Here is a 27,978-nt window from a genome sequence, read left to right as displayed (position 1 = left end):
CCAGCATTTTGGGTTTGTAGGTGATGTGCTTTATGAGGCAAAACATAGCAACACAAATATTTAAATTGCACCCCCCATGTTTTACAACCTCAACTGCTGTATTTTATATAAAGGCCACAAAATGAATATGGTTATTGATGAAAATTGGTTATACCCCAAGGACTTCTGCTCACTGAAATTGGGAATGGATCAGATTGAGAAACCAAAAGCCTATTCTGAGAAAGGTGGGTAAGGAATAAAATCCTCAGGACAGTTACAATTCTCATCGCCAAAAGCTAGAAGTCAGCAAAGGGGGATTTCTATTTTTCATGGTGGAAACTTGATTTCCAATATTACTTAGATATAAGTAATACAGTTTTTATTATTGAGGAAAAGAGTAATTTGTGTGAGTGAATCAAATATATGTAGTTTTAAAATATTACTATATGCTGGAATCTGTCTTTTGGTTTTATTTTATTTCAGTTTTTTTGGTTTTCAATTTATTTTGTGCATGCAATTTTTATTTGGAAATATATCAGAACTTGTTTCTCAAACTGCTTTTCAAAAGATCAGTTTTCAGTGCAAGAGCCACTTGCAAAAATTACATAGTATCTACTTCCATCAGGAAAACAAGCAGGTTCCTTCTTTGTAGGCTGGTAGGCTCTTTATTAAGTCAATTCTAATTTTCACAGTAATTCGTCACCTTGTTTCTTCACCATTCATCTAAAACTATATTTTTTAAGAACTCTTTTGAATCTCTTGGTGAATGATGGCAAACACTCCAAGAAAGCCAAAGCTATTGTCAAGGAGTATGAAATGAGCTAATTTTTGGCAGATCAACTTGAAACTTGTATTTTTCAGGGAAATGTTTGCAACTAGCAATGTTTTGTGTTTACTAGCTCGCCTATCCCCTGCGAGCAGGGTTTCCTGAGATAAAGTTGTTCTTCTGTCAGAGTCAATTCTTCACATGTGTTTAGAGCTAATGACTAAATAATATTAAAAGAGCATTATTAAATTTGTTTTGCTCATGAATAATAATAGCAATAGATTTTCATACATTTCTGATTTTGCTCTGGGATTGTGCAGTTTCTTTATATGTATATAGAGAGCCTAATTAAATAATTGTTTAAAAAGTATGTGGAGCTCTTATAAAATCTCAGTCCAAAGTTAAGCTAGTCAGATTGATACACAATTTCCTGCTTATTGTACAGTCTCTATAAGATAATTATAATACACTCTGTAATTGTGTCTAAAGCTTTTCAGTCCCTTAGAAAATGTTCATACATGTCTTTTATGCATCATTATAAATCCCATGACTTTAGTTTAGCTAATTGGTTAGACTCATGACATATTAAGCCATGATTTAATGAAACCTCTTGGAAGTCAATTAATGCTGATTAGTTGACAGAAAGAATACTTGCTGAATTGAAGCAAAGGATAATGAAAATTAATTCACCTAATCACAAGCATTTGTGAGACCATTAAGAACCCATCTCTTAGGAGTTCTCATTGTGGCACAGCAGAAATGAAACCAACTAGTATCCATGAGGATGTGGGTTCAATTTCTGGCCTGACTCAGTGGGTCAGGGATCCAGCATGGCTGTGACTTGTCACGGCTTGGATCTCACGTTGCTGTGGCTGTGGCTTAGGCCAGCAGCTGCAGCTCTGATTCGACCCCTAGCCTGGGAACCTCCTTATGCCACAGGTACCCTAAAAAGAACAAAAGAAAAGAAAAAAAAAAAAAGAAAGTCAAGAAACTTGGCTAGGGTAGCACAGGTTCCAAGAACAAGGTCTGGACCAGAAGCTAATGTTTGTTGCTTGCAACAGTTATCAGTTGTTGTAAGTAACCCATTCAGGGCAGGTGGGTTTTGAAATTGAATGTAACAACATATTAATATGGTGGCACTAATGGGTTTGCATTAACAAGAAATTTCCCCTAAATAGCGTTAGCATATTCTTCTTAGTCCTATGTAGTCAACACTTGTACTTTTGGACTCCTAATTAAACCATGCAACTCAAAATGAATTTTGAACAGACTCACAGACATGCGGAACAGACTTGTGCTTGCCAAAGTGGAGGGTGGGGAGGGAGTGAGATGGACCATAGACAGGGAGTGTGGGCTTAGTAGATGCAAACTATTACATTTAGAATGGATAAACAGTGAGGTCCTACTGTACAGCACAGAGAACTCCATCCAGTCTCTTGGGACAGACCATGATGGGGGATGATACGAGGAAAATAAAGTATATGTATATATATACATGACTGGGTCACTTTCTGTTGATTTACAACATTATGAATCAACTATACTTTTATTAAAAAATACAAAAAAAAAGAATTTTGAAATATATGAAAAAGGTAGACTGTTTAAACTTATGTGGGTTCTATTTTTCACATATAGCATTAAGTTTTCCTGACTTGTAACTTTTTTGTTTGTTTGTCTGTTTATGTTATTAAACCTAAGGACTCTTGGAAAAGATAAAGCTGTACCTTTCAAAGAAAACTCTACCATCGCCCACTGACCGAAAGAAATTTGACCATGACTTTGCCATCTCCACTTCCTTTCATGGAGTCCATAACATTGTCTGGAACCGGAGCAGAACTCGCAAGGTGTTCTGGTTGCTGGTGGTCCTGGGCTCAGTGGGGCTGGTGGTCTGGCAGATTTACAGCCGTCTGGTCAACTACTTCACTTGGCCCACCACAACATCTGTAGAGGTTCAGTATGTGGAAAAGATAGCGTTCCCGGCTGTGACGTTTTGTAATTTAAACAGGTAAAAGTGACTATTTTAATGATAATAAGTCTATAACTTTGTGAGTATAACCATTCTTGGATGACCGAAATAGTTTATATTGTGCTATGTAGTATACACAAAACCACTGACGTTCTTAAATATAATACAAATTTGAGGGGCAAAGAAGCTTCTTGATTTCTTCTTTATTTTCCTTCTTTTTTTCCATCTTTCCTTCCACAATTACAAGCTAGGCTAAGCACCAAACCCTGTATTTAAATAAATGTAGAAGTCTTTATCCTTGCATTTAAAAAGTTTTTTAAGTAGCAAAAAGGAGATAAGCATCAGCAATTACAATGCAGTATGCCTGGTAGTTGTAGATCCACATAAAGGTGTGTGCAGGGGCTCTGAGAGCATAGAGGGCAGAGGCTGGTCTGTCTGGTGTCATGGAGGCTAAGTGTCAAAGAGTGGCCAGGTATTTTGTAGGGTGAGAGGAGGAAAAACTTAAAGATACAGGGAACCACTGTGCACAAGTATGGAGATGTGAAATGCTCCAATGTATTCAGGATGAGATATTTATTACAATGCAAATTTGGCCAAATCCATTAGCATGTGACTTTTGCAAACAGTAGGTTTACCACTCTGCTATTGTTGAGTCCTTGACCACAATTCCCTCCAGAAAACTGCAGTTCTCTGGCTTTGCACGTCCTTCTGTGGGGAAGGCAGCTTTCCCCCAAGTCTTCCATGGAATGCCTTGTAATTGGCTGTGGTCAAGCCTGAACAACCACAGGTAGGATTTTCACCTCTGGGGGCAGGGAGGTGGTTTACTTCAGATCTGCCACTGATCAGCTATTTGACCATGGGCAAGTCATTTAATCTTTCTGAGCTTCAGTTTGCCTGTGTACAAAACAATATAATCTATCCACATGTTTGCTGTTACATAAGATATATATATACCATTTTGTCTCATTCTTGAGGTGCTCTTTAGACAGGTGTTCAATGTATAGTAGATATTATAGCATACATGATTGTTACATATGTATCAAGATCCCCGAAGAGTAGAAGTAAATCAAATGCACTCCCAAAACTTTTCAATACTATTGCCCCATGCTATTTTAAAGGGTATGTGTTCTAACAAAAGTAAACATTGGTTGATTGGTTGATGATATCCTGTATTAAAATAAATTCATATATCTTTTTGAAATTGGTAGTGTAAAGGCCCTCTCAGATAGTTTGCCCAGAGAAACAACCATAACCGATACATTTTATTTTTAAAAATCAACCATTTAAAAGTTAATCACCAAAATATAGAAGGAATTCCTACAACTCAATGGAAAAACAAAACAAAACAAAACCAAAAAAACCCTAAGAACCCAATTTAGAACAAACTGGGGACTTGAACAAACACTGTTCCAAAGAAGGCATACACACAGACAAGAGAAATGTGAAAAAAAATGCTCAGTATCACTAAGCACCATAGAAATGGAAATCAACACTATCACCTCACATCTGTCAAGTGGCCATTACCAAAAACAAAAGACAACAAATGTTGATGAGTATGTGAATAATTTAGAACTCATGCACGCTGTTGGTGGGGATGCAAAATGGTGCATCTGCTATGAAAAATAGTATGGAGTTTCCTCAAGAAATTAAAAATTGATTTAGCATGTGATCTAGCAATCTCACTTCTAAGGTTTTATCCAAAATAATTTAAATCATGCTCTCAAAGAGATATTAACACTCCCATATTCATTGCCTATGATCTAGAAACAACCTAAAAAGCACATCGATGACAAATGGACAGAGAAAATGTGGTATATGCATACAATGGAATATCACTACAGTAAAAGAAGAAGGACATTCTGCAATATGAGATAAGTGGATAAATCTTCAGGATGTCATACTAATTTAAATAAACCAGTCACCGAAAGGCAAATACTGCATTATTCCACTTATGTGAGGTATCTGAAATAGTCAAATTCGTAGAATTGAAGAGTGGAATGTGGTTGCTAGGGGCTGGAGAAAGGGAGGTGAAAATAGGGAGGTACAAGTTAACAGGCATAAAATTTCAGTTAATTCAGATGAGTTTTAGAGATCTGCTGTACAGCCTTGTACCTATGTCAACAATCCTTCATTGCACACTTTCATTTGTTAGGAGGGAAGATTTCAGGTTAAGTATTCCTATCACATAAGGTAACTTTTTTTTCATTTTTAAAAGTTTTGTTGAAATATATTTGATTTACAAGGTTGTGATAATTTCTCTTGTACGACAAAGTGATTCAGTTGTAAATGTACACACATCCATTCTTTTTCAGATTCTTTTCTCACATAGATTATAACAAAATATTGAGTAGACTTCTCTGTGCTACACAGCAGATCCCCTTGGACAATCGTTCCATATACCTCAGTGTGCATATGCCAATCTCAACTCCCATCCATCCCACCCCACTGGTCCTCCTTGGTAACCATACATTTTTCAAAGTCTATGTGTCTATTTCTATTCTGCAAATAAGTTCATTTGTATCCTTTATTTTAGATTCCACATATAAGTGATATCATATGATATTTGTATTTCTCTGTTTGACTTACTTCACCTTATATGATAATCTCTAGGTCCATTCATGTTGCTGCAAATGGCATTATTTCATTCTTTTTTATGACTGAGTAGTATCCCATTGTATATAAGTACCATATCTTCTTTATCCACTCCTCTATCAATGGATATTTAGGTTACGTCCATTTCTTGGCTACTGTATATAGCACTGCAGTGAACACTGGGGTATCTATATCTTTTCAAGTCATTTTTTTCTCCAGATAGATGTCTAGGAGTGGGATTGCTGGATCATATGGTAGTTCTATTTTTAGTTTTTTGAGGAATCTCCATACTGTTTTCCATAGTGGTTGCACCAATTTACAGTCCCACCGACAGTGTAAGATGGTTCCCTTTTCTCCACAGCCTCTCCAGCATTTATTGTTTGTAGACATTTTGTTGATGGCCATTCTGGCTGGTGTAAGATATTACCGCATACTGGTTTTGATTTGCATTTCTCTAATAATGAGTGACACTGAACATCTTTTCATATGTTTTTTTGGCCATCTGTGTGTTTCCTTTGGAGAAATGTCTATTTAGATTTTCTGCCCATTTTTTGATTGGGTTTTTTTGTTTGTTTTTTAATGTTGAACTGAAGGAGATGTTTGGAGATTAACCCCTTGTCAGTCACTTCATTTGCAAATATTTTCCCCTATTCTATGGGGTTTTCTAAATTAGCAGAAATAAAATCATATCTACTACAATGATTGGAATATAATAAAGTGTATCAAATGTATACATACAAAACAACCATTTGAAGTAGCTAGAAATTATCCTCAAGAAATACAGCAAATGAATAAATACTTCTTCAGGAAAATCCACTAAGTCTCAACAAGAACTATGACAGTCTACAGAACTTGAGCTATAAATTGCTCCCTCCTTCCCCTTTCCTGTCTCAGCATGGCAGGAAGTCCACTCCAGGTGGGTTTGACCAAGAAGATAAAATTCTTTCATCTCCTTTCTTCTAGTCAAGGACTACAGTGTGCCCTGGGAAATGTAGGCTGAAAGCCTTCCATATCCAATCTAGCTCCATGTTCGCAGAGGCTAAATTCCAGATGAGAATACTTAAGAGGCTGGGGGTTCCCTTCCTTATGGGACCCCCCCCCCCGCCAAGTTATGGGGTGGAAGCTCTATCAAAAGTGTGGTAGGTTGAGATAATCACCTTAATCCCAGCCTGCTCAAGGATGGAGGCTTCACATGGAGTGAGACAAAGTCAGAGGTCAAGGAATCTCTTCCCTGCCCAGAAACATCCATGTAAATATTTTGCCTTTTGGGAAAGGTAGGCTATAATAAAAATGAATTCTGAATCTCTCCCCAGATGAACTCTGCTTCAAACAGAGTGTGGTGAAGTTCAACCTGGCTTGTAACAGACAATAGTAAAGTTAAAGCCTAAAGATGCTCTCAAAAACACCACAGATTTGGTGGTAAACAATTAAGAGGAAGTCCATATGAATGAGCTAAGCCATCAGCCAGCTATTACTCCAATAAGAATTTAAGAAGTAGACATATAAGAAGAGTCTTTCTGGAGTAGGAAGAACTTTCAAAGACTGGCCTCAAAATCTCCTGGGAAAAGTTTCAAATTTAATTAGGCCAGAATATGGAGCAATTTTTTGCCCCAGGATATTGTTAAAAATAATAGAGCATAAGAGGATGAAAAGACAAGCCTGGAATGAGAGAAATATTTGCAAAAGACATATCTGATGAAAAACCCTATCCAAAATATACAAAGAACTATTAAAATTTAAACAATAATAAAAAAAACTAGATTTAAAATTGGTCCATACACCTTAACAGACACCTCACCAAAGAAAATATACAAATAGCAGTAGCTCATAAAAAGATAAGTGCTACATAAATTTTGTTGGAGTTTAGTTGACTTATAATACTGTGTTAGTTTCAGATATACAACAAAGTAAATCAGTTATACAAATATCCAATCTTTTTCAGATTCTTTTCCCATATAGGTCACAAAAGAATATTGAGTAGATTTCCCTGTCCTATACAGTAGGTCCTTCTTACTTGTCTATTTTATACATAGTAATGCATATACATTAATTCCAATCTCCTAATTTATCCTTCCCAATGTTTCTCCTTTGGTAACCATAAGTTCAGTTTTGAAATCTTTGAGTCTCTGTTTTGCAAATAAGTTCTTTGTATCACTTTTATTAGATTCTGCATATAAGCAATATCATATATTTCAGACAATGAAATGTTATTTACCAGTTAAAAAAAAAAAGCCATGACAAGACATGGAGGAAATTTAAATGCATATTATTACATTTTTTAAAAAAAGCTAATCAGAAAAGGATGCATACTGTATAATTCCAACTATGTGACATTCTGGAAAAGGCAAAACTATAGAGAAAGTAAAAAGATCAGTGGTTTCCATGGATAAAAGGAGAGGGAGGGATGAATAGACAGAGCACAGAGTATTTTTAGGGCAGTAAAAATACTCTGATGTTATAATGGTAGATATATGACAGCATATATTTACTAAATGCATAGAATGTACACAAGAGGGAATCCTGGTATAAACTCTGGTCTTTGGATGATAATGATGTACTGATGGAGGTTCATCAATTATAACAAATGTCCTACTCTGAATGGGACATGTTGATAATGGGGAAGTTCATGCATGCGTAGGAGCAGAGGTACATGGGAAAGCTCTGAATCTTCTGCTTGAGTTGCTGTGAATCTAAAACTTCTTTTAAAAAAATGAAGTCTGTTAAAAAAAAAAAATTGATCCAGCAATTCATGGAATCTAACCACAGGGTGTGATAGCAACAGTGGCAGATGGGTTAATAGGGAAATAAGAGAAAGAGATAGTCAGATAAAACTGCCAAAGCAATTGTCATCAAATGGTACCAAAAGGTATCAAGAGGTGTGACTGCCTGAGTCTGTGCCCTTTAATAGTGACATCGGGGAATCCACAGTGGGGGCAGGTGGAGGGGAGAAATAGACTTTACCAGAAGAGTTCATCTCTCACTAAGCAAAAACTAATTTAAAAAAAAGGCCAAAAAAAAAAAAAAATTTCCAGGGGAAGAAAGGATTATTTCAGTGGTGGGATAATGCCTCCCTAAAATTCCCAATTACCCAAACATTTATTTAACAAATATTTACCTTACTCTCACTGTATTCCAAGCACTCTTCTAAATGTCTAAGAAGTAATTTAATCATCCAAATAACCGTTTGAACAGGTAATATTAAAAGATATCAGTATATTAACTTATACAATATATTAACATTCACAATTTTATAAGTGAGAAAACTGAGTCACAGTGAGATGAATAAAGGGAGTGGCTGTGACAGGGCTGGATCTGAAAAGCAGAACTACTGTGAGTGACATATGGTAAGGGATTTATTACAGGGATTCAGCTCCACTAAATCCTAGGGGCTGGGTAAGCAATCTTTGCAGGTCTGTTGCCTCTGTTTCTGGTGCTGGACCTGAAGTCAGTAGGATCAGCAATTAGAAATGAAGATAGATTTGAAGTGAGGGAAATAAACAAACTGAAAATGTGTATTTCACTACCTCTGACCTTGATGGTGCAGGTGACCTGCAAGGTAAATTGGCATCTTCTCTAGATTGTGCCAAGACCAGCTCAGCAGGTAAGGGCTGAAGAATGGTTGCTGTGAAACTTAAGGAAAAAGTTAACATAAAACAAGACAAGGGACATTTATCTTAATTAAAGGCGGGAACTAGGGGACTCAAGGTCTCAGGGACCAAGAGCGCTGCCTCAAGAAACCACACTGCTTTTATTGGGTTCTTTAGTATTCCAGTGAGGAGGGGGTTGTAGGTGCAGGATATAGGTTTTTTAAAAATTATTTTAAAAGTCACATAGCCGGTAGCGGATTAAGCTTTTATTCTGACCTTTAAGCATTTAGCAATCATTAGCATTTTTTTGGTCTTATTTTTAATTTTTTTTTAATTTTTAAAAAAGTTTTAATTAAAGTATAGTTGATTTACAGTGTTCCGTCAGTTTTTGCTATATAGCAAAGTGACCTAGTCATACATACATACATGTATATACATATATATTCTTTTTCAGATATTATTTTCTATAGTGTTTTATCACAAATGATTGTATATAGTTCCCTGTACTATACAGCAGGACCTCATTGCTTATCCATTCTATTTTTTTTCTTTTTTTTCATTTTTTTTATTACTCAAATGAATTTATCACATCTGTAATAGTATAATGATCATAACAATCTGATTTCACAGGATCTCCATCCCACAGCCCAAGCACATTCCCCCACCCCCCAAACTGTCTCCTCCGGAGACCATAAGTTTTTCAATGTCTGTGAGTCAGCATCTGTTCTGCAAAGAAGTTCCGTCTGTCCTTTTTTCAGATTCCACGTGTCAGTGAAAGCATTTGATGTTGGTGTCTCATTGTATGGCTGACTTCACTTAGCATAATAGTTGACCTAAATGTCCATCGACAGAGGAGTGGATCCAGAAGATGTGGTACATATATACACAATGGAATATTACTCAGCCATTAAAAAGAATGAAATACCAGCATTTTTTGCAACATGGATGGACCTAGAAACAATCATTAGCATTTGAGGAAGCTTGGCATCAGCTATCAATGCATAGCATTCTAGAGAATCACCATTGTGCTTCTGCAGACCTTGTGCCTATCTGCAGCAACCCAGCATGCCTAGGTTTGCACCTTGGTTCTCCTTGCTAATGCATATCCTGCTAACAACCCTTCATAAACCCCTTGGGGCCATGAGGCTCATCTTCCTCTTATTCTTTAGAGGGCATATCATGCTGTGCAAATGGTGTACCTATATGCACAGGTCTGGTGTGCCTAGACCAACGCATGATGTCCTCATTCAGCTAACCACATCAATAACTTATGCCTTTAGGTCTTTGTTCTTAAGCTTAAGTCATTTACCAGCACTGCAACTGTTTTTCAAGTAGGAATATGGGGTAAAGAAGGCAGGACAAGATGGAGTTTTCAGCATAGAAAATAGAAGCAAAGAGGCTAAGAAAATATTGTAGAAACATGTCTCGTGACAAGATTGTACTCACCTTGGCTCAGGATTTGAAGAAGCTGAGAGAGGAGATTGGACCAGAGCTGGAGGAGCTGCAGCCCTGAATGCTGCAACATACAAACAAGTTGAGTTAGTAGACCCACCACAATGTACATGAGCAACATCTCCCACCCTGCAATGAACTTTAGATTGTACCTAGATCCAAGGGAAAGATTGGGAAATGTAGTTGCAGTGTAGCCATATGGGCTCAGTACAGAACATGGCCAATGTGAACCCAGGAAATCTTAATCTATATTATCTTTTCTTAAATTAGAGTGCAGTTGATTTACAGTGTTGTGTCAATTTCTGAGGTACAGCATAGTGAGATACACACACACATTCTTTTTCTCATACTATCTTTCATCATGTTCTATCCCAAGAGACCGGATATAGTTCTCTGTCATATATAGTAGGACCTTATTGCTTATTCATTCTAAAGGTAATAGTTTGCATCTACCACCCCAAACTCCCAGTCCATCCCACTCCCTTCCCCCTATGTCCATCAGTCTGTTTCTGTTTTGTAGATAGGATAATATGTACCATATTTTAGATTCTACATATAAGTGATATAACATGGTATTTTTTTTTCCTTTTTAGGGCTGCACCCACAGCATATGGAAGTTCCCAGGCTAGGGGTTAAATCAGAGGTACAGCTGCCAGCCTACACCACAGTCACAGAAATGCTGGGTCCAAGCCATATTTGACCTACACCACAGCTCATGGCAATGCCAGACCCCCAACCCACTGAGGGAGGCCAGGAATCACACCCGCATCCTCATGGATAATAGTTGGATTCATTTCTGCTGTGCTGCAATAGGAAGTCCTGTACCACATATACTTAATCCATTCATCTATTGATGGACATTTAAGTTTTTTCCATGTCTTGGCTATTGTGAATAGTGCTACAATGAACATAGGGGTGCATGTATCTTTTTGAATGAAAGTTTTGTTGGGATACACGCCCAGGAGTGGGCTTGCTGGATCATATCGTAGTTCTATATTTGGTTTTCTGAGGACCCTCCATACTGTTTTCCACCATCTATATTTTTAACAATTACACCTCCCCACCTCTTTCTTTATACTGGTCCTGGAGATCCATTTGAATGTATCCATATCGAGGTCTGGGAGTTATTCTAGGTAAGTGAAACTATCCATAGAAATACAAAGTAGATTATAGGAGGTGACAAAGTCCTGTTAGGAATTCAATTCTGCTTGAATGTATTATGCATGGGGGAATATATAGGAGATAAAATGGAAAAGATGATAGGTCTCAGATAATTGTCTTTTAGAAAATAAGTGTATATTATTCTAAATATTGCCTTTCTTCCCACTAATAGGTTTCAAACAGAAGCCGCAGCCAAATTTGGCATTATTTTTTTCTTATGGAATATTGTATCCAAAGTCCTTCATCTTCAGGGAATCCAAACTAATTCCACAGGCTCTAAAGAAGCTATTGATTTTCTTGCAAGTCACCAAAACTTCAGCATTGCAGAATTTGTCAAGAAAAATGGTTTTTATCTCAACAGTAGCACTTTGTTAGAATGCAACTTTTTTGGAAAGCCATGTGGACCAAAGGTAAATGGTTGGATATTTCTTCAAATTTCATCAATATAAAAAGCTACTTCAGGAGTTCCTGTGGTGACTCAGTGGCAATGAACCTGACTAGTATCCATGAGGATGCATTTTCAATCCCTGGCCTTGCTCAGTGGGTTAAAGAGGTATGGTGTAGTTCACAGATGAGGCTCGGATCTGGCGTTGCTGTTGCTGTGGTGTAGGCTGGCAGCTGCAGCTCTGATTCAACCCCTTGCCTGGAAACTTCCTTATGACACTGGTGCATCCTTAAAAAAAAAAAAGGCAAGAAAATCTTCACTGTACCCTTTCACACTGAGATAAAGATTACTCCTAGGGGGAATCAACCTAAATTTGCTCAAAATTAGATTTCATTAGCTCATCTTTATATCAGGGGTGTGGAATATCCTTTTCAAATAAGAAAAGAGAGAGAACAGAGTTTTTGATGATCTTTCTTGCAGGATAGTCCTTTTGAAAAGGAAAATCCTGTCTGTGGTTCCACATCCCAGCCAAGGATTCAGCCACCTATGGATTGTATAGGAATATAGTGCGTATTTATTGACAAAAGTAGACCTGTGCCATTCACACCCTTGTTGTTCAATAGTCAATTGTGTATGAAAATGTCAGAATTTGATAATCATAAACAAATTGATGAATGCATATTACAAAAAAATGGAAAACTTATTGAATACAAATAAAAATTGGCAAATTATCTATACTTTTTGCTATTCCTGCGTTCTACCTTACAGCGCTGTGATTAAGAAAAGAAAGTTACAATTTACACCTTGAAAGTTACCAAAATACCCAACTGATTGTGTTTTCTTTGATTTATTTTCATATTGGAGGATTTTGCACATATCTTCACTGAATACGGAAATTGTTTTACTTTTAATCATGATGAAAATATCCAAGCAAATGAAAAAGTGAGTGTTTCTGGAAGAGGCTTAAGTTTGCTCTTCAATGTCCATCAGGTATTGAATTTCCTTAAACTTGGCCAGGGATCAAATAAGAATGCAGAGGGGTTTCAGATGCTGTGCCTTGTAAAATTGTCCCCACAAGTTTTTTATTAGTTTAGACAGGACTCCCAAGGATGAAACAGCTGACTTAGAGATTTAAAAGGAACAATTTAAGAGCATAACCTGGATATTTTTAGCTATACTACTTACTGTCATTTTTATGACTCTGGAAATATTCCTGCCACAAAATAAGGAAACTAGATATTTCTTTTTATTTATTTATTTATTTATCTTTTCTAGGGCCGCACCCGGGGCATATGGAGGTTCCCAGGCTAGGGGTATAATTGGTGCTGTAGCTGCTGGCCTGCACCACAGCCACAGCAACGCCAGATCCGAGCCATTTCTGCAACCTACACCACAGCTCACGGCAATGCTGGATCCTTAATCCACTGGGCGGGGCCAGGGATCGAACCCACAACCTCATGGTTCCTAGTCGGATTCGTTAACCACTGAGCCCCGACGGGAACTCCCAAGGAAACTAGATATTTCTAAACCACAATATATATTGTTAATTTAAGGTGACCCTATGCATTTAAAAAATACTTTTTAGATTTTCATGTATATAGGCAGTAGGTTTTTGAAAGAAGCCATGACTATTCATTTGAAAAATCATAGAATGTATAGTCTGAAAAGATGATGAAATAATAATTGCTATGAGAAAAATACTGTATAAATGAACTTTGCCTAAGGCTGGTTCTGTAAATTTGTATTTGGTATAAGAAATTCTAAGTGTTAAGGCCTAGGAGGCAGATGTCCAGCCACCTTGTGGTGGTGTTATATTCAAGAGTACATGGTATAGGTCTCACCCATGGTTAATTTCCACCTGTCTTGCACAATCATTTCTAGTGTAACACACTTAGAGGTATTCAGCTCCATTATGTATTTTTCACTTTGTTTCATCTTTTTTTTTAATGGCTGCACCTGTGGCATAAGAAAGTTCCCCAGCTAGGGATTGAATTAGGGCTGCAGCTTCAGGCCTATGCCACAGCCATGAAAAAACCAGATCTGAGCTGCATCTGTTGACTTACACCATAGCTTGTGGCAATGCCAAATCCTTAACCCACTGAGTGAGGCCAGGGACCAGACCCACACCCTCACGGACACTGTGTTGAGTTCTTAATCTGCTGAACCACAACGGGAACTCCTGGCTCCATTATTGTTGTTTTGCAAATGAAGATTCGGAAATGCTGTTGAATTAAGTATCCAAAATCATACAGTTAATGGCAAAGATGAGAAATAAAATTAGCCTGCCTGAAGCTCATCAAACTGCCCTCCCTCTAATCCAAGTGAACTAGGCCAATGGTTACTTTCAAAGACTTTATCTTAAGGCACACTTCATAATTTCTTTCTGGAGCCCATTCAAGATGCTTTTCTTTATGTTCAAACACAGCATCACATGGTGCAATGCATGTACCCAGGCTCATATATCTAGTTCCTCAATATTTAAGTCATTTAACTATTAGCTGAATGGTCTTTTCAAATATTAAATAATGAATTCTATAAACTAGAATTTCCCAAATGTTTTTATGAGGCAATGAACATCTGCAAATTCAATGCAACCTTCTGTAAGTGAATGGAGCTGAAATATTTCTCCAGGTTAGCCAGTTAAATGTTCCTTAGAGTCATAGCAGGACCAGGAATAATAAAGTCCTGAGTTTCAAATGGAAGAGTAAGCAAATTTATGCGATGCAATTGCATGTGCAGTAGAGACATTCACAAGAAAAATCATCACATCCCCAAGTCCATTCTCTCTCCTTATAACCTGAGCTTACATCTAACAACAAAGTCGCCAGAAGTTTAGTCTTGCATTTCTTCATCTGACCTAAGATTTATAGAAGGAACTAGTGTTAAAGAAGTAATAAATGTTTTCACTTCTATGGGGAAATGGATTTGCATTTTAAGGCAGGCCAGAAATTTCCATTGTGAAGAGAAGGAGAGAGCCAAATGATTTTCTAAAACAAATAAGCAAAGAGAACAGCCAAGGAGGAAGCAACTAATAGGCAAACAGGGTGAAGAGATGACCCGGGGAAATCTGGTGATTGACAGTCTTGAAATGTACTGAACTATGGTCATCACCTAAGGCAAAAGGTGGAGAACCACTAAGGCCTTGATCTGTGGCTCAACCATGAAAAGCGTACTCTAGTTATTTAATTTTCAGCTTTCATGGAAACAAAGATGTTGCATACTGATATGAAATATTTGATTTTAAATAACTCAAAGGCTATCGCAAGGTGATAAAACTCAGCCTTAAACTTGAGCAGAATTGATATCAACTTATAATTTGAGAAATACATTTTTGTTTCAGAAGGACTTTACTGATGACCCAACCCTTGGCTTTGTCGATTCTGGGATCATCTTTGTTATCCATTCACCAATGACGGTGCCACAGTTTGATGGCTTAGGTTTGTCTTCACCTGTGGGAACGCATGCACGGGTAACCATCCGCCAGGTGAAGGTAAATAAATATAAAAAGGTAAATATAGGATGGATTGGGAGTTTGGGATTGGCTTATGTACACAATTGTATATGAACTGGATTGTTGACAGGACCTGCTGTATCTCACAGGGAACTCTACCCAATATTCCGTGATAAACTGTATGAGAAAAGAATAAGAAAAAGAATAGATGTGTGTATAACTTTATCACTTTGCTGTACAGTAGAAATTAATGCAATATTGTAAATCAGCTGTACTTCAATAAGACTTTTAAAATGAAAAAAGGTAAATATAATTGCAAAATACAGAGTCTAAGGGAACTCAGTGGGAACCATGAACACATAAGCACAGAAATAATAACCTTTCATTAGAAAAACCTTTCAACTACCACTGGAAAGTCCATACTTTCATTTTAGATACTTTTCCTTTACTGGGAGGCTTACATTTAGTCAAAACAGTGAATTCACATATGACATGGAAGTGAATACAGGGAAGCCTAGCAAATTCAAGTTAACTTAAAATTTCATTCGAGTTGGAAAGTGGCAGTAAGAATGCAGAGGTGCCAAGTGGCTGAACTGTGCATTTTCTCCAGGAGACTTTCTGGAAAGGAGAAAATCAGCAGGCAGAACTCTTGGAATCAGCTGTTTCCAGCAGGTTTCCATTTGCCAGTCACTTGCTCTGTAGTTTCCTAGATTTGTTTCCTGAATTTCCATCACTTCTCTGCTATCTGAGGGCCAAGGAGTAATACTTTCTTTCATAGTTACTCTAAAGTTTAAGAGAAATAATATAACAAAATCACTTACCACATTACCTGGCACATAATAGGTACCCAATAAAGGACCTTTTATTTTAATTGAAGTATAGTTAATTTACAATGTTGTGTTGGTTTCTGGTGTACAGCAAATTGATTCATATTTCTTATATTCTGTTACATTATGGTTTATCACACCATATTGTAGTTCCCAGTGCCCTACAGTAGGACCCTTTTGTTTATCTATCCTATATATAATAGTTTGCATATGCTAACCCCAAACTCCCAGTCCTTCCTGCCCCCCCTTTCCATTGGCAACTACAAGTTTGTTTTCTGTGTCCGTGAGTCTATTTTAAAGGATTTTTGTGTGCATGTGTGATTTTGGTTGCTGTTTTGTGGGTGGGTTTATTAATATGTTAGAATATCATTTCCATAAATGATACTCTATTTCCTTGCATGAGTTAATTTTTAGAGCACTCTGTCTGATTTTATTGATTTATGATGATGGTTTATTTTTATTTTATTGGTTCACTACAGGTACAGAGCATTTAGGATGAATGTTAAACCATTAGACTTGCCTTCGGGGATTTTTTCAAGTTAATAGAGTAGGCAAAATAGGCAAATGTAGTTAACTAAAAAAAAAAACAAAACAAAGACTTCTGAGAGAACAGTGAAAATGCGTATCAGCCTCTCTCTTCTTGGTGAGAAAAATAGGAGAATTAACTCAGACAAATCCCCTGATCCAGGTGTTTATCTTGTCCTAAGACAGTCCATCAGGAACATCCTTGGGGAGAATGTAACCCTCACCTGGAGCTTCAGAATTTCAGGACCTACAGCATCTCCGGCTGCTTGAAGGAATGCAGAGCTTGGCACATAGAGAAGCAGTGCGGGTGTCTACCTTTTCTGCTTCCTGGTAAATCTAGCACCGCCATGTACCTCTCTTTAATTTGATTTACTTAATCTGAAATATGGAAATAAACAGACCATAAAACTAAGAAACTCTACTCTGGAAAAATCATCCATGTGACAGATAAATCACAAGTGACAGATTGTAAATCCATAAACTCATAGTTGACAGCTTAAAATTATTATTCCTGGGAGTTCCTGTTATGGCACAGTGGAAATGAATCCAATTCGTATCCATGAGGATGCAGGTTCAATCTCTGCCTTCACTCAGTGGATTAAGGATTTGGTGTTGCTGTGAGCTGTGGTGTAGGTAGCAGACACGGCTTGGATCTGGTATTGCAGTGCTTACGGGTGTAGGCAGGCAGCTCAGCTCTAATTCAAGCCCTAGCCTGGGAAATTCCATATGTCGCTGGTGCAGCACTGAAAAGCAAAAAAACAAACAAACAAACAAACAAATAAATAATAAACAAATCATTCCTACTTAAAATATTTTAGAATGATATGGACAAATGGAAAGAAACATGGAAGTAACAAAAACATTATTATTCTTCCTCTCAATGTATGTTTTCATTGGGTATTATGTGTTCATATTACTTTTGCAAAAGAATAAATGGATGGATGGGTAGATAGATATAAATAAGAAAGAAGAGTTCCTGTCGTGGCGCAGTGGTTAAAGAATCCGACTAGCAACCATGAGGTTGCTGGTTCGATTCCTGGCCTTGCTCAGTGGGCTAAGGATCTGGCATTGTCGTGAGCTGTGGTCTAGGTCTCAGACGTGGCTCAGATCCCACGTTGCTGTGGCTCTGGCGTAGGCCAGCAGCAACAGCTCCGATTAGACCCCCTAGCCTGGGAACCTCCCTATGCCATGGGAGCGGCCCTAGAAAAGACTAAATAAATAAATATTTTTTTATCATGCCACTTATAAATATTTCCATTTATTGTTTTTAAGGAAATGGGGTAGAGTGTGACCTACAAAAGTTTTACAACTGTGTGTCTCCTATACTTGGTAAGTGGCTTCATTTATTTCTTTGTTTTCGGTATTCACATGAAAGCTGCTTGGAATGATATTTGAAAGTTCCTCCTAAGGTGACACATGTTTTCACACAAAACTTCCATCTTTCCTTTGTTCAAATGTCTGACATTTTTATAGAAATAAGCACAGAGACTTTCTGGGAAAAGTTTTTTATCTCTAACAGAGATCTGTGTCCCCTGATTCCATCAATTCAAGGATAACAACCCCTATGTTGTATATTGTCTCCTTTGCAGTATTTATACTAAAAATAAATAAAATTATAAATACCATTTGTTAAGAAAGTAGTGATTGAACTCCTTAACCATGTTTCAAATATTGAAAGGAAATGATAAAAGTAAAAAAAAAAAAAAAACACAAAAACCTCTGTCTTCCCCTGTGAAATAGTCCTCCTCTCTGAAAATCGTGTTCGAATTTTCATTTTCAGACCACATTGAAGTTAAGGGATTATGCACAATGGGAACACACAATTCTAGCTGCCCTGTTCCTTGTGAAGAAACAGATTACCCTGCTACTGTTTCTTATTCTACTTTTCCAAGTCAGAAAGCTTTGAAACATCTTTCCAAGAAGTTGAATCAAAGCCAGGAATATGTCAGGTAATTTTTTAAATTTTTAAAATTATTTATAACTGATATAAATATTTTCTTGACTTTAAAAGACTCATGAAATGAAATTCTGGTCAATTAGAAAAAACAGTGGCTTATATTAATGAATTATCAGTGAAAGCCTACAATTTTTTTTTCTTTTTGTTTGGCAAAGAGGATTTTGCAGATGTGACTAGTTTTTTTCACCATTTTAAACTGTAATATAGTTAATTTACAATGTGTTTGTTGCAAATGTACAGCAAACACACACACACATACAAAGCCTAGGATTTAAACTTGTAAAAGATCATTTCAACCCCTTAATTTAATTGAATTGAATGAAAAGAAAAAGAGGCCTGTCTGAATAGTTGGCTTGGGCTCTTACCCTTTTTGGACAAACTGAGGAATTATGCTGACTAATATCAGTCAATGTGTGAAAACACGAAAATTCCTTACTAAGTTTTCTAATAACTGTCTAAGTTAGATGAGCACAAACAATTATCATTTTACAGATGAGGGCACTGAAGTCAGTGCATTTCAAGTGACTTATAAAAGTAGTCAGTGGCACTCAAGGAATTTATGCCTGAAAACTATGACACTGGTCTTCATATATCTTTCACAGAGATGTAACAGTTTTAATGAGCCGAGGGTTATATTAGGTCTCTTTCTGCTGCACCACGCTGCCTCATAGAAATAACAAATCAAATTCATAAAGGCCTCTCTTTAATAAATCAGGGATTAATTATAACGTCTCTTTGTATTTTTTTGTTATAGATGATTTATAATGTTCCCTCAATTTCTGCTGTATAGCACAGTGATGTAGTCACATATATTTTTTCCATACTATTTTCTTAACACTCTTTTTTCTATTCTATTTTTGTAACAATATAGTACATTCAGTGCAAAGTATATTAACTAATTAAAAGCTGACTTGCTTTTTTTGTGCAGCCAGGTATCTATCTATCTTTGAAAGCATGTTTTCATTCCAGTTTTAAACTGTATTAGTTTTAATGAAACAAACAAACAAATAAGTCATGCTCTTCTGTTGTAAATGCTAGATTAATAAAGTGATCTTTCAAATCAGGAAGAAAAATGTTTTCATCAAGGTTGATGGGTATCATTTCAAATACTTAGCAGATAAAAAGATGGAAAGCTGTAAAATTTGCAGTTACATTGTTAGCACTTCTGCACAGATGTGTCTTTGTATTTCCTTTTAATATAGAAAACTGATGCACTTAGAGTATTATTCCTATTAGGCTTAAATGCTGCTGAAAAGAACAGTTTGTGTGCATTTTGGCTGCAAGAGATCTCCTGAGTTTCCTATTTATCATGCAGAGGCTGTAGGCATGATTTTGGAAGCATATCCGTGAATCAGAAAACAAAACAAAACAAAACAAAACATTGTTATACAAGATGATCCTAGTGAACGCTTTTTTTCTTTCTAAAACTTTTATTATTATAAGTAGGTCTCCAATTAACCTTATTACATATATGACATGAGAGGACCTTGCATGCTTGTGACTCACAGAGGCCAGTACCAGGAAGGTTAAAGGAAGTAGCTGAGCAAATGCAGCAGCACTCAGCAGTGTCCAAATCCTAGACAGAGCCCGGTCGTAGAAATCACACATGTAATTATACAACTGGTTTGTACACAGGGCCCAGAAATCAAAGATTAGCAGGTCAGAAAACAATATAGTTTCTCAGGAAAGCAGATATAAAATCTTAGCATCCATAAGATTTAAAACAAAGCAATTCCTAACTTAATCATGAAGCCTGTATGTTTTTCTTGGGTCACAAACCAAATCCATTCTATGACCAATCCAGAGCCTTACATAGCAATTACTGAATTCCATTAAGAAAATGATAAGACACCTAGCTTGACTGAATCAGGCAATGTGGAAGTGAACTGTGGCTGAATTTAGGCCAATTTCATAAGCAAAACAAAGGTTTTCCTTTTAATTTAATAATTTTTCAAGTAAAAATGGTATGAACTTGTTTGCTTTATGTCAAACAAATTTATCTCCCTTAATGCAGCACTCACACTCAAGCACCTGGAAGCATTTTTTAGTGTTTTGTAGAGACAATAAGCACTGTTTTTATTTGATCTTCTTGCCCTCCTTAAAATCCAGATTTTATTTTATAACTGACACAAACAAATATTCTTACAAATAAAATCAAATGTGCGTATAAATCCTGAGCCATTTCACTTTAGCCATGAGGTGCAGATTCAATGAGACCAAGATTACCAAGGAAGTCACCTGCCTGAGAGAAGTTGAGTAAATCTCATGATATTTTTGTAGGAGATGAATTTATCTTCTCTCAATAACAACGGATAATGCTGGCAAATAGCTATGAGTTTTGTGCTCAGGAAACTAAACAATGTTATCAGTTTATTTGCAAATTAGGAGCAGAGTAGAGTACAAAAAGATTGCAACATTATGAAAATTTCTGGACTTCCAAGACAACTTTATTATTTCTTTCACTTTGGCAACCGTTTTATTATTTGCAAATGTTACAATACCCCTTGATTATCTACTTAAACACAATACATTCTCCTGTTACCTAGGAGCAAACCAATGGAAATTAAGTATACCTATTAATGACAATGAATTAATTATATTTGGGAATATTGATTTCTAAATGGCAAACAAAAAGGAGAGCAATTTATAGCCATGCTTCTTAGGTATATTAATGATAGTACATAATGCCAGGAAACATTACTAATAGATTCTATTCTTTTTGTCTTCTGTACAGCAAAGTGACTCAGTTATACATATAAACACATCCAATCTTTTTCAGATTCTTTTTCCATATAGATAATCACAGAATATTGGGTAGAGTTCTCTGTGCTATACAGTAGGTGCGATACAATCACTCCACATACCACAGTGTGCATATATAATACACTCAATTCTTAAACAATGATTCTTGCATCTGAAAATCATCAGTTGATTGGTTTCCACCTTAGCTTATAAAACAGGCAGGTTCCTATGTATCTATTCATTTGGTAGTTTCCTCTTTGATTTGTTCCTTTATTTGTCCATTTGACAAATATGGAATGAGTAACTATTTTGTGTCAGGATTCCAGGGTGCTCTAAAAACCAGAGATACCTCCCTATACAAAAGACAAAACCTCGACCTTGCCACATGCATTCCCTTTGGAGTAAAGATGGACAGTAAATATGTACAAGTATGTCAGGTGGTGTTGAGTGATGTGGAGGGAAAGAGGCAGAAGAAGGTCCTGGAGTCTGGAGTTGAGATGGCTTCAAGGATTGTGACCAAGTAAGATTTTCCTGGGAAGGTGACAGTTAGGCAAAGACCTAAACTAGTGGTTCTCAGACTTTTTAGTTTCGAGGTCCCTTTGCATTCTTAAAAAAATCACTGAGAAGCCCAATGAGGATTTCTTTCTACGAGTTTTAAGTATCAATATTTGCCATATTAGCAATTTAAGTTTTGAATTTTTTATTTATTAATTTATCTAAAACAGCAATAATGCATGTAGTGTATGGTAATATAATTAAAAACACTTAAAAACAACTGTTTTCCAAAACAACAACAAAAAATTTAGGAAAGGAGTGTTATTGTTTCAAAATGTTATAGGAATTCCTTGGTGGCCTAGTGGGTTAAGGATCCGGTATTATCACGGCTGTGTTTCTGGTCATTGCTGTGGCACAGATTCAGTCCCTGGCCTGGGAACATTCACATAAAATAAAATAAAATACAAATACAAATAAAATAAAATCATAAAATAAATAAAATAGTAATAGATTTCTTCAGTGTCTGTCTTAATGGAAGGCAGCTGATTCTCAGTTTTGCATTTAATCTTTTGGTTTATGTTATTTGGTTGAAGAATATGAAGAAAACCTTGAATATCTCTTAGAAGAGATATGTAGTTGGAAAAGGGGGCATATTTTAATGGGCTTTATAAATAATTGTGATATATTCCTTTGATATTATGTCAAAGCTCAACAAGTGTAGTTTCTATAATGTTAATGCAGGCTTTGTCTTGTGGTTGTCCCAAGGGGATGGGGATCAACTGTTCACTCAGAATTAGTGAATTATACTGTTGAGATTATGATGGCACATAGGCATTAAAAGGCTATGAAAAAATTATTTACTGCTCATGTAATGATACCTTCCTGGAAGAGTAGGACAGTCTCCCAGGCAGAACCTCTCTTGGCTTGAGAGAACAAGGGAAGGCAACTGGCTTTGCCTGCTCTTGTGGTTATGAGGTAGGACTTGGATGAAAGACCCCAGATCAGGACCAGAATCTGTGTGGTTGGAACTCTCACAGGTGCCATAGGAGGAAGCCCATGGGCTTTCTTACCAGCTTAACACTTTGGGGACAAAGAAGAGGAAAGGGTGGCATTTGAAATCTGTCAGCACTGATATGTCAAAGCAGAGTAGTGCCTTTTCCATATTTAAATTCATTTGTATCCATTGATCTTGTACTTTGAATGGCTCTTTTGTAACATCGTTTATTGGACATTGGAAAAATTCTCTGAGTTATGCACATTATCCAAATATTGATCCACTTTGTTATTATATAATATATGTTTCAATTTAATATCATTACTTATCCTATCATAAAAGTCCTTAAAAACTGAGTGGTCCAGATCATCATAGTAGACACAGATTTTCCAAAATTATTGCTTTAGTGTAAAAGATAAGCTTGAAATTTATTATTGATTGCAAGTCTTACCAGTTATTTTCTTTGACACAATGGGCTCCTTTTTTCATTATTGTAAAAATGTCTGCAGAATTTCATAGTCTAAGACCCATAGTTTGGCAGCCATTCTTTCAGGTGCAAATGATGTTCCATATAAAAAGGGGCATTTTGAAATAATCTTGGTAAAATGTCAAATAATGTTAATGTTTTATGAAAATATTTTTGACTTTATGAACCTCTAAAAAAGATAATGAGGGGCCCTTAAGGGTCTGTGACCACACTTTGAAAATTGCTAGCCTGTGGGAGTTCCCTTCATGGCACAGTGGTTAACGAATCTGACTAGGAACCATGAGGTTATGGGTTTGATCCCTGGCCTCGCTCAGTGGATCAAGGATCCAGCATTGCCATGAGCTGCGGTGTAGGTTGCAGACATAGCTCAGATCCTGTGTTGCTGTGGCTGTGGCATAGGCCAGCAGCTGTAGCTCCGATTGGACACCTAACCTGGAAACCTCCATATGCAACGGGTACAGCCCTAGAAAAGACAAAAAAAAAAAAAAAAAAAAAAAAGAAAGAAAAGAAAATTGCTAGCCTAAAGGAAGTATAAGGGCTTGCCTTGATATTATATGGGGAGAGAACATTTTAGGAGAAAAAAACAGATGAGGAGGAATATCTAAGGCCAACAGCATGCCTCAAGTGCGGATGGTAGAGTAGCAGGGAAGATGGTGTTGCAGGAAGCAGAGTAGGCAATGGCCAAGAAATGGCTGGTCACCATGAAGAGGTCTGTGGTGTACAGAAATCTCATAAGGCTACAGAGGGGTTTTATTTGGCATACACTGGGGAAGTTGCTGGGGCAGTTTGAGCAGGAGGGTGATTTTCAAGTTGCAGAATTATTATTTTGGTTCTTGTATGAAGAACAGTGTGTGTATATCTGCTGAGGTGGAAAATCCTTGAGTTAGAAGCAGAAGGACAAACCAGGAAGCAATTGGGAAAATCCAGGTGAGAGATGATGTAGGCTTGGGCAAAGATGGTAGTGGTGAATGGTTGAGAGGTTGAACTCTGGATCTATCTTAAAGGTAGATGCTGTGCAGTGTTATTGTACTATAAATGGGGAAATATCAAGAGGTTGATTTAGAATATGTTCAATTTGAAATGCCTATTGAACATCCAAGTAGAAATACAAAGTGGCAATTTGGCGTATTAATGAATTCAAGATGGAAGTCTGTCTGGAGACAGTAAAGTTACATAAGACATAAAGGGTTATCATTTTAACCTATCTACAGAGCAGAAACAGACTCACAGACATGGAAAACAGACTCATGGTTGCAAGGGGGAGGGAGAGAGGGTGGGATGGGCTGGGAGTTTGGGTTAGTAGATGCAAACTACTACATTTAGAATGGATAAGCAATGAGGTCCTACTGTATAGCACAGGGAACTGTCTCCAATCTCTTGAGATGGAACATGATGGAATATGAGAAAAAAAGTTTGTATTTATACACACACACACACACACACACACATACATACATACATATGCATATATGTATATATATATAAGTATATGACTGGGTCACTTTGCTGTACAGCAGAAATTGACACAACATTGTAAATCAACTATACTAATTTTTAAAAAACAATTATTTAAAAATAGTGTTGAGCCACTCTAGTCACATTTAAAGATTTCTAGAAGACACTAAAAAAACAGACTCTACCGTAATATATTAATAATATAAAGTAAATGATTACCATTTATTGAACACTCAATATATGCCAGGTTCTGTGCCAATTCTTTTCGCAGAGTATTTAAATTTTTTCTTACCACAATTCTAAAACCCAAATAAAGAGAGGCAACCAAGACTCAAGAAAAGTAAATGGTTTCTCCCAGTATCTCATAAGTTACAAAGGACATGATGAAGATTTGAATTAAAATCAGGGAGTTCCTATTGTGGCACAGCGGAAACGAATCCAACTAGGAATCATGAGGTTGTAGGTTTGATCCCTGGCCTCTCTTGGTGGATTAAGGATCTGGCATTGCTGTGAGCTGTAGGTGGCAGATGCGGCTTGGGATCTGATGTTTCTGTGGCTGTGGCGTAGGCCTGCGGCTACAGCTACAGCTGGACCCCTAGCCTGGGAACCTCCATATGCCACGAGTGTGGCCCTAAAAAAAAAAAAAAAAAAAAAAAAAAAAGACACACACTGAAATGTTTGTTAATACTCTGATATACTCAGTAGATATTTACATTTAATGTCTTTTTCCAGTTTCCCAGGAATGAGGCATAAGGAAAATTATTAGGTCAGATGAATTATTTTCTCTAAACACCAATAGGACAGGATTGCCTTCCAGATGAAGCTATTGTGATTAACCCTGAATACAATGGAGTGTCTAATTCAACACTAAGGAATATCTGAACCAAAAAGAAATATTACCTTTGTTAAATAGGACTTATAAGGAATGCTGAAAATCTTGAGCTAGATTAACTCTGTTTTTAATCCCCAGGGAGAATCTTGTGAACATTGAAATAAACTATAGTGACTTAAACTATAAGATAACCCAGCAGCAAAAAGCAGTGAGTGTATCTGAGTTACTTGGTAAGTGTTATTTAGTTATTCCTCAATGTAAAAAATTATCGGATTTTTTTTTTCCCCTTTCATGCTTAAGTTTATCAAGGAGGAAAATAATAGTGTCTGTCATTTGTCGTTTTAATCTGATACTTTTCCAATCACTGGACACAACTCCAGCAAATTCACAGGGGCTCTCACAGAGAAAAGGCTGGGGCTCATCATCTCAGAGTCACATTCAGCATCTTACTTCCCCTAGGACACCCCCACCCACAGCATGACTCATTTATCAGAAGTCCCACATCTGGTTCAGATGCCTTCATCTCAGACCTCCACACAGAACTCTTCCCAGGCTATTGAAAAGAGCTTGAACAAGCAAAACTTGCTTTTCACTTATGTTCCCTCTCTGTTCACGTGCCTTCTATCATTCAGTTCTTAGCAAACTTAATGTCCGGTTTCCTTGATCTCACTGTCTATTCAAGGAGTTCATGAAGGAGGCAGAAGAGGGTATCAGAGTCAGGCAAAATGACCGCAGTCAAACCCTAGAAGCTGATCCCCTGAGCAGGGAGGACATACACAAATGCATCAAAGTTCTTGGAGAAGACTAGCCTCCACCACCTTGAGTTACAATTAGCGTCATCCTAAGAATGCCCCAGGACAAAGAGAAAAAGATGAATAACATAATCTATTTATGAAGGTGGTGCTAGAGGAGTAAAATCCATAGGGAAAAATGAGGAGGATGGTTGAAAGGGGCTAGGAAAAGGGGTCAATTAGGAGTTATTTTAAAATTTATTTAATTATTTATTTATGTTTATGGAATTTCCTGAACCAGAGATTAAATCTGAGCCACAGCTGCAACCTATGCCACAGCTGTGGCAACACTGGATCCTTTAACCCACTCATTCTGGGGCCAAGGATTGAACCTACTCCACTGCAGTCAGATTCTTAACCCACTGTGCCACAGTGGGAACTTGAGGAGTTATTTATTTATTTATTTATTTATTTTGCCATTTCTTGGGCCGCTTTCGTGGCATATGGAGGTTCCCAGGCTAGGGGTCCAATCGGAGCCGCAGACGCCGGCCTACGCCAGAGCCACAGCAACGTGGGATCCGAGCCGCGTCTGCAACCTACACTGCAGCTCAGGGCAATGCCGGATGCTTAACCCACTGAGTAAGGCCAGGGATCGAGCCCGCAACCTCATGGTTCCTAGTCGGATTCGTTAACCACTGAGCCACGACAAGAACTCCCTTGAGGAGTTATTTTTTAATGGGCACAAGGTTTCAGCTGAGAAAGACAAAAAGTTCTGGAGATAGATAGCGGTGATGATTTTACAACAGTATGTATGTACTGAATGCCATGGAACTGTACACTTAAAGTGATACATTTGTGTTATGTACATCACCACAGCAAAACACCAACAAAGATACAGATCTGTAAAACTTATGAAAGGAAGGCAATTCTGTGTTACTATATTTCATTTAACGAAACACTGAAAATGCTTAAAAAGAAATAGTTTGCACAGTTGAAGTTACAAACTGCTTGGAAATCTGATTCCAGGAAACATCTTTACCCAGTAATGCCATCTTTATGTTCAATTTCTGCATTCAGCACTTTGAAATTGTGATAGTCTAGGATGTTTTACAAATTTGCCTAGATTTAATATCCTCCAAAGTCTTTGAGGTATAGTTTTGGAAATAGATTTTATGTTTGCTTTTTATTTGAGATCACTTATGTGACTGTTATTTTAAGATATTATCAGTTGCTCTTGCATCATTTATACTAAACTTGATACAAGACCATTAACATATTCATATAATATCAGTTATTATTAACTTCTTAAATTCAAATATTTAAAACCTAGAAATATTTAATTTGTTTTTTATGAAAAAAATGATTTATTGATTTATTTATTTTCTTTATTGGCTTTATTATAGCAGATGTGGGCGGTCAGCTGGGCCTATTTTGCGGGGCCAGTGTGATAACAATTATAGAAATTTTTGAGTATATATTCACCAATTTCTACTGGATTTGCATTTTGTTCTTGCTGAAGATACCTGAGATGACCCAAGGGGGTTCCTCACCTCAGAAACATCTGGAGAATAAAAACGGCATTGAGGAATGCTGA

At 36.9% G+C, this 27,978-nt stretch overlaps 1 protein-coding gene across 1 annotated transcript; it reads left to right on the top strand.

Moving 5' to 3' along the window:
• The first annotated feature begins 23 nt into the window (after positions 1 to 23).
• ASIC5 (acid sensing ion channel subunit family member 5) lies at positions 24 to 27,978 on the top strand. Its single transcript, XM_003128998.5, has 10 exons — positions 24 to 224; positions 2,444 to 2,750; positions 11,676 to 11,913; positions 12,753 to 12,878; positions 15,229 to 15,378; positions 16,874 to 17,021; positions 17,964 to 18,020; positions 18,472 to 18,640; positions 25,792 to 25,883; positions 27,788 to 27,978. The coding sequence occupies exons 1-10, from the start codon at positions 77 to 79 to the stop codon at positions 27,976 to 27,978; spliced, it is 1,626 nt and encodes a 541-aa protein (XP_003129046.2). The 5' UTR covers positions 24 to 76.

Source organism: Sus scrofa, chromosome 8 (assembly GCF_054392235.1).
Source record: "Sus scrofa isolate SSC_HxYL_T2T_F1_AM1 chromosome 8, Sscrofa_HxYL_maternal_Yorkshire_Landrace_v2.0, whole genome shotgun sequence".
NCBI lineage: Eukaryota > Metazoa > Chordata > Mammalia > Artiodactyla > Suidae > Sus > Sus scrofa.
Note: the sequence above shows the minus strand (reverse complement) of the source record. Positions and strands in the feature narration are given on the sequence as shown.